Genomic DNA, 7,727 nt, shown 5'->3' with positions numbered 1-7,727 from the left:
ACACACACACACACACACCAACACACCAGACTAACACGACACACTAAACAACCCCTTCCCGGCCAGATATATCAGGGGACCCGACACAGATCGTTATGAGTTCCAGTGCGCTGTCCTCCTACTGCGCCTGGATAAACGAGAGCAAAAGGCTTTACAAGTTCCAGGTTACAGATCAGCCCCTTTGGATCAGGTCATCAGGAAAAGCACCAGAACAACAAGAATGTGAGTAAGAAAACATGCATTGTTTTGGGGTAATATTTGGGTTTAACCATATACTTTATAGTTTGTAAGACACAAATGGGCATGCAACTAAAGCACTTGCTATTAGAAAGTGAACCAATTGAGAATTTATTAAGTACCAATAAAAATAATGATTCATCGATCCACAACAGTATCAGACAAGACCCATTTTGTACTTACGTTTTTTCAAAAGAATATAACAATCTCATCACTGGCACCTGTATTTTTAAGAACCTGAAGTTATAACCCACAAAATTTAACATGGATTTATACACTGCTACTTAAGATATAAAACGTTATGATAAAGAAATATATTTCATTTAAAAAGTCCAGTGTCGTAGAATATTATTTTCGCATCCACAACAGTTCAGTAGCCCAAGTACTTACGTTTTTTCAAAGACATACTCTCTCACCTGCCTGCTTTTTTCAAGACATGAAGTTTAACCCACAAAATTTCATGGATTTTATAAGATAAAAATGTTATGATAAAGAAACATTTCTTTAAAGGTCCAGCAGTGTGTAGGATTTAGTGAAATCTATTGGTGTAATTGAAAATTGCAAATATGCTGCTTCAACCTCCTCTGAGCGCAAAGGATGGACGATGGCCACAAAATGCTGGTGTTTGGTTTGTCCCTTTGATTACTGTAGAACCAGTGTGGAAGGTGACCCTTGGCATTTTTAGGTCCAAAACCATTCCTATATTCAGGTTATTACACACCAATAAAAACATACCTATGCATATATCCCACTTGTGCTAATAGATCCTCCAAAACACTGCACCCTTAATTTTGATGTGGGGACATATTTTGTGCAATATATTTTATGTTATTAGCCTTTGACCACTATTGCTACCTACCTTGGCCAGGTAGCTCTTGAAAGAGAGACCTCCGTGGGGTTTTTATTTTGTTTTCACAATCACAATGCCTTCCTGTTGTCCCGTAAATTGGCCCCTTTAGTGCGGTGATTCACCAGGCAATTTTAGGCAAAATAGATGCTCCTATTAACAAGCAATAAACTGACATGGGGTAAAAATTCTATTCAACTATTTTCAGGCTAGAAACTGTTTTTTTTTTATCCTGTGAGATTAAAGTAACAATGCTGAGTCAACTCCTCTGGCACTGTTCCCCTAACAGATATGCTCAGGAAAGTTGCCCTGTGTATCAGCGCCTAAAGTAGTTTCTTGTTGTTCAGCAGTCGTGATGATGTCACATGAAGCAGTCGAGCGTCAGAGAGCCTTTTCAAAGCATATCTTTAAGCAAGGGTGACATTATTTTGTAGTTAAGCCTTCCGTGTTTTTTAGAAGTGTCAGTTGAAATTTTGCTAATTAAAATTTATGAAGTATGTTGAAGGGATGCCTGCAGTTCCTACGGGTTATTATGCTTATTTGTGTCAAACATATTGTGAATAACTCCCTTTGACAATAATTCCCTCTCCCTCTCTCCCTCCATTTCTCATCGATTTAATCCTGTGTCACTTTTCTCAGCTGGGACTCCTCTGTGCCAGGTTTTACATTCTCAGACATGTTCATCCAAGTGTCTACTCGACTGTCATCCGAGTATGTGTATGGCTTTGGAGAGACGGAGCATCCCACCTATAAACACAACCTCAACTATCACACCTGGGGTATGTTCTCCAAGGACCAGCCGCCTGGTGTAAGTATCATATTAAAGCACATTAAGTAACTTTACTGAAAACATGAGTATAGCACTAATGCTTATCAGGTTTAGCTGTTATTTCACACTGTTGTTGATGCATAGTTTACTAGCATATCATATGTTTGAGGGAATGTTTCACTGGAACTGATTTCCATGAACAAAATTTGACATTGAATGTAATTATTGTTTACAGCAGTGACACCCCGCCCTTTTTAAAGCCTTGGCATCAAAACTAATTTTGTGGTTGTTACGGCACATGTAACAAAGCACCGTGCACCAAATATCTTTAACATAACACCCTCTAGACTGCAGAGGTGACTTGTAAACAACCTTCCTGCACAGTATGTAAACTTGTCTCTTTCACATTCGTGTCACTTTGATGCAATGCTGTTGATATGAGCAGCGGTTATAGAGTGTCATCATGTTTTTCCTACCAGTGTCAAGGCCAGACAGGATGAGGTTTCCACCTGCATCAGCATTATCAAGCCTAATTGCTGAGCTGTCAAGACAGCTCCACAGGGTTTAGACTAATGTTATGAGAGCCCCTCGGAGAGCAAGGAAATTAGAGTTAGAAAAAATGATGAAAATGGACTGTATTTATTATATTTTCATATACTAATATTAAACCAGATAAGACAACATTTTAAATAGGACTTCACCACATAAAGATCATAACCAAATGAATACATAGATCATTAACTTTTAGTAAAAGTATTTTAAGAATACCAAAATCAATGTTTTTCACACATTTAACAGAATTAACAGAGAACAGAATTCAGTAATTTTCTGAAGCTCAATAGCGTTGTCTGGCACAAAATACCCACAAACTCTGAGGGAACAGCATGGATCTGTAATTTGCAAAGACACAGATACTAACTAAAACTAGGTTGTGTGAATACATTATAAATATAATAATATTAAGCTTTGCTCAACTTAAATCCTGTTTTATTTAGAAGAGTGTCCACAATTGGACTATTACAATCCATGTAATTGTACCCAGAATGAGGGAAGAAAGACCGGCAGACAGAAACCGCCTTTTTTTTTTAGTGGGTGAGCTAATGACCTTCCTCCTTCTGCAGTCAGGCCATCACAGCATGTAGCAGTGTCACAAGGACACACACACACAGCAAAAAAAGCCAACATCCCCACAAAACTGACACAGAGACAGAGCCGGTCCTCAAAGCCATTATGATACAGTTTAACAACTTACCTGAAGTGCAGGGAGCTAATGGAGTGTGACGTGCCCATGAGTTTAGGTTGCGAGGGGATGACATCTTAAAGTGGCAGATTCCTGTCCCCCACCACCTCCCTATCTGTCTTGTTCCATCCTCATCTAACCACTGAAGACAACAGTTGGACCCTCACAGTAGTTACAGGAGGAACAGTCCACACTCTGAGACTCAGCTCATTCCCACTAGAGCAATATATCGCCACATATGCATAATTACTGAAACACCCTACTCAGTGTGCATGCAGATAATCAATGCAAGCACACATATATCAGCAAAAGACAGATGTTTATTAACATGTGATTAACTGGCACAGTAAACAATAAAAAAATAATGAATGACCGATTTAAGTAATGGTTAAGTAAGCATTACACACTATTTTTGCAAAAGCAAAAAAAAAAGTTCTGCCCTGTTTATAATTTGCCAAGCAAATTATAACTGAGTTTGGTAAACATAGCTTTTGTCATTAATTTTAATGTTCTGTATGCTACATTTAGGACTTCATGATTTTATTACAGCTACCAACAGCAACTCAAATCCCCAAATTATGTCCCAGTTCTCATTTGTTATCTTCAAACTCAGGCCAGGGAGGAATTTGGGGGATTTGGGAGTGCATTTGGGTGCTATAACTAACACAGAAAGTATATCTTTTAATACATGCTTTAGTCAGTGAACATTCATTTGCATAGATGATAGTTCTAGGAATATCTTTCCCTATTTTTGGGAAAACTGTAGGATGTTGACATTGCACTGGAAGCAAGCCCACTGTAGCAGTGTTGTTGTCATATCCATAAATACAATGAGAAATGCCCTGTCAGGTGTAAAGAAAAATGCTCATGAATAAACAAAGTAGCACACAAGCAAACATTTGTACAATCCACAGAACAGACCAATTCTTTAACCAACATTCACCTATCTCGCACTTTCACTTTTATTCTGACTCTCTGTCTACAGTACAAGATGAATTGCTATGGAGTTCATCCCTTCTATATGGGCCTCGAGACCACTGCTGATGCCCACGGTGTGCTGCTACTAAACAGCAATGCCATGGGTGAGAGAAACACACACAAAAAAGGCACACACGTGCTTGACCATGTGCAACGCAAGTGCATCTCCATACTGTGCACTAAATGCAACCAACCACTCTCACATGCACACACAATCACACTTGCATATGCAGTGAGCATCTATGTATAATGAGTGAGGCCGTTTTCCATATGTTGAGCACATGTCTTATATAAGGGCCAACACAGCACAATGAGCACTTTCCTCTTTCCTCTACTTTTGTGCACTTTTTTTTTTTTTTACAGTAATACACACTTGCACAGAACACAGACATGCATCATACATATTACACATACCTTTCTCACACAAGACAAAGAGCAGAGTTACTCATTCTGTGCCAGTGTCGTTCTAAAGCTATTCACCAGTATGTCATGGTATAATTCAACTGTCCTTATGAAAAAGTGAAAGAAATACGGTATTCCACTCAGCTTTATCGCTCCCACACAAAGACACCAATGCTGAGATTTTCAGAAGGTGCATATATGTCTTGTTTGCTTTGTGTCCAGATGTGACTTTCCAGCCTACTCCAGCTTTAACCTATCGAACTCTGGGAGGCATTCTGGATTTCTACATGGTCCTGGGACCTACGCCTGAAATGGTTGTGCAAGAGTACACTGCAGTAAGTCTTCTTGGACTTCTGGTCTGTTTGTGTGTGTGACTGTGTGCATTTGTGTGTGTGCCTCTGCACCTATGTGTGTGTGTGTGTTTTGTGTCTGGCCCTGGGCCGCTGTTGATGGACTGCAGCAGCTGGGAGTTCCTCGCTTCATTGCGCTCTTTCATTTAGCCTATCTAAACACACACTCGTGCACACACACACACAAACAATCAAACAAACACTTTATGGATGCTGTCCTGATTTCCTAAAAAACAACTTTTTTCTGTGCTGAACTGTTTTGACTTCCTTGTTTGTTTTTCTTCTTAACAGCTGATTGGACGACCTGTTCTACCTGCCTATTGGTCTCTCGGGTTCCAGCTCTGTCGCTATGGTTACACCAACGACCAGGAGATAGCAGATCTATACAGAGACATGAGGGAAGCTGGTATACCCTATGTAAGTTCTCAGACAAATACTTTTTTTTCATATGTCTGAATTCAAGATGAGAACAGCACTGTCACAAGAGTATTGATTACAATCACATAGGAGAAAAGAATATTCTAAGCATTAAAAAAATTAAATTAAAATACTACAGAAAGCATCCTCTTCTCAGATGCACCTCTTCCAAATGTTGATTCTGGTTACAGTGAACCAAATAAACAAATCAGACACAGTTAAATACTAGACTGCAAAATGAGAAGGATTAATAACTCTTGGGAGAAAAGGACCATGAGCCCATTGCATAAAACACATTAATGAAAATATCAAACCTCACGCATCACAACTTCACTAAAGTGATTTAAAATAACAGAATATTATAGGACACAATGCTGGTGTTGCACACATACATCTTATCCAATTAAATTCAGGTTTGTTTGCCTGCTTTTGCCAAAGCACTGACTTCATTCAATCAGTGTCTCAGCACAAGGAATCATTTTACTGCCCACATCCGAACAGATGCAATCTGATAGCTTCTTCTTGTCCACTAAGTTGTATAGTATGGGGAATTGTACTCAGACTGAGCTTATTCTAACAGACCATGTTTTACAATATGATTCAGTGGAATACGTACATAAAATTCAATTAGATAAAACAAGGTATTGGGATGAAGCAAAATGGAGACACTGACTTCATGGACTACATGGGATACATTCAGTGTAACCTAATGAAATGTGACCTCTAATTTAATTTGAAATGCATTCCATTGTAGGTTCCACAGCCGTGTCCAGTTTGTACCAGGACTAGTAATTCTCTCCGACAGTTAAATCCGGGGTTCACATTTGAATAACATTTTTGCAAAACAGTATAAAGAAGCGAGTGTGTAATAAAACATAATCAGGAACATTAATCTGGGAGAGCACTGTTCTTGACTACGTCAAGATGTCACATGTGGAAACAGGCCAGAATCCCATCCTCTTCATCATGCAGAGCAGAACATAAGAATCTCCATCGATAATCAAGTGATCCCCAGAATATGCTTTCACAAAGCCCTATCCTGCAAGGAGCTGACGCCAGCCAAAAGGATCCTGCATCATTAACTGGAATGAAAGAAGCAGAAAATGCAGCTACTTAGAAAGGCTACACATCAGGTAGCTTTAGAGACTAACCAACCTTAAACTGTGGCAGACACACCAGGCAAACAAAGCAGATGAAGTATTGTTTTTGCTGGAAGAAAGAGCCCTCACTTCTCACATATCTCAGGTGTTGCATGTACATATGTACAAACAAACTTTCAAGATTCCCATGTTTATAGGTAGGAATACCAACATTTGACACCATTGTAGAAAAAAGAAAATTTCCTAACCTGATATCTAAGTTAAAAATAATTTATTTTTTACAGCAGTCACACATTTAATTTAATAGCAGCTGAACTTGCAGCAAAACAGTTATCCAAGGACTAAAGTAAAATTGCATGCCCTAATAAAAACGCTATGTCTATTACAGTGAGTTTGTCATGCTGATGTTATAAAACAGAATAACCCTTATAATACAGGAAGATATTGCTGTTTAAATCACTGCTATGTGTAGTTTTAATTCCTGTCTGGTTCCTCTATTTTTAATAAAACAAAGTGGGTTTAGTCAATTTCAGCTGTAAATGTCATCTGCTGCAGGATGTGCAGTATGCAGACATTGACTACATGGACCGTCAGCTGGACTTTGTTCTGGACCCCGAGTTTAATGGACTACCCACCCTGGTTGACCGCATGAGAGGAGAGGGCATGAGGTTCATCTTCATTCTGGTAATGCCATTATATCATAAGCTGCTGATAAAGTCACAAGTGGGCACAAGGATCACCAACCATAGGCAGATATAAATATTATATAGATAAATGAATGAAGCTTCTGTGAGGTGAATCTGTGAAGGCTGAATGTTAAAGTACTGAATCATTAGCTACTCTCTAGTACTAAATTCTAAGAGTTGTGTGTATTATAATTTCAGGATCCAGCCATCTCAGGTAATGAGACATCTTATTACCCTGCCTTTGAGAGAGGTAAAGCAGCAGATGTCTTCATCAAATGGCCCAAAAACATCAGTGATGAAATTGTGTGGGGGAAGGTAAGAGGGAATGGATGTCCAAACAAACAAGTGGAAAAACACACAAGCACATATTGATACAGAGAGATTGAAACTGACAGACAAAATGATGGCTTTTTCATATTGTGTGCTGGTATAATTGTCCTGCACCCTTTTTGCAGGTCTGGCCAGATTACCCTAATGTCACAGTAGATAACTCTTTGGACTGGGATACCCAAGTAGAGGTACAATATTTTCTTTATTTTTCTTGATTTTCTCTGCTGACACATAACACTTCCTAGCTTCCAACATATTGGAAAGTATGCAGACAAGATCATGAAATGGCCCCTTTATGCCATAATTACAACAGTGTGGGTCAGAGGCAGAGCGGGTCGTCCCCCATTCGGAAAGGTTGTTGGTTCGATCCC

At 39.1% G+C, this 7,727-nt stretch overlaps 1 protein-coding gene across 1 annotated transcript in view; it reads left to right on the top strand.

Annotated features, from left to right (window-relative positions):
* The window catches only part of si (sucrase-isomaltase (alpha-glucosidase)), a gene marked incomplete in the record, with an annotated part of 65,722 nt that overhangs the window by 39,049 nt on the left and 18,946 nt on the right, over positions 1-7,727 (top strand). The window contains 7 exon segments of the mRNA XM_035680514.1: positions 1,724-1,892; positions 4,079-4,175; positions 4,696-4,808; positions 5,115-5,240; positions 6,896-7,024; positions 7,225-7,341; positions 7,482-7,544. Coding sequence (XP_035536407.1) covers positions 1,724-1,892; positions 4,079-4,175; positions 4,696-4,808; positions 5,115-5,240; positions 6,896-7,024; positions 7,225-7,341; positions 7,482-7,544 — 814 coding nt within the window.

This window comes from Morone saxatilis, unplaced genomic scaffold, assembly GCF_004916995.1.
Source record: "Morone saxatilis isolate NCDOM2014 unplaced genomic scaffold, NCSU_SB_2.0 Contig8, whole genome shotgun sequence".
Lineage (NCBI taxonomy): Eukaryota > Metazoa > Chordata > Actinopteri > Moronidae > Morone > Morone saxatilis.
Note: the sequence above shows the minus strand (reverse complement) of the source record. Positions and strands in the feature narration are given on the sequence as shown.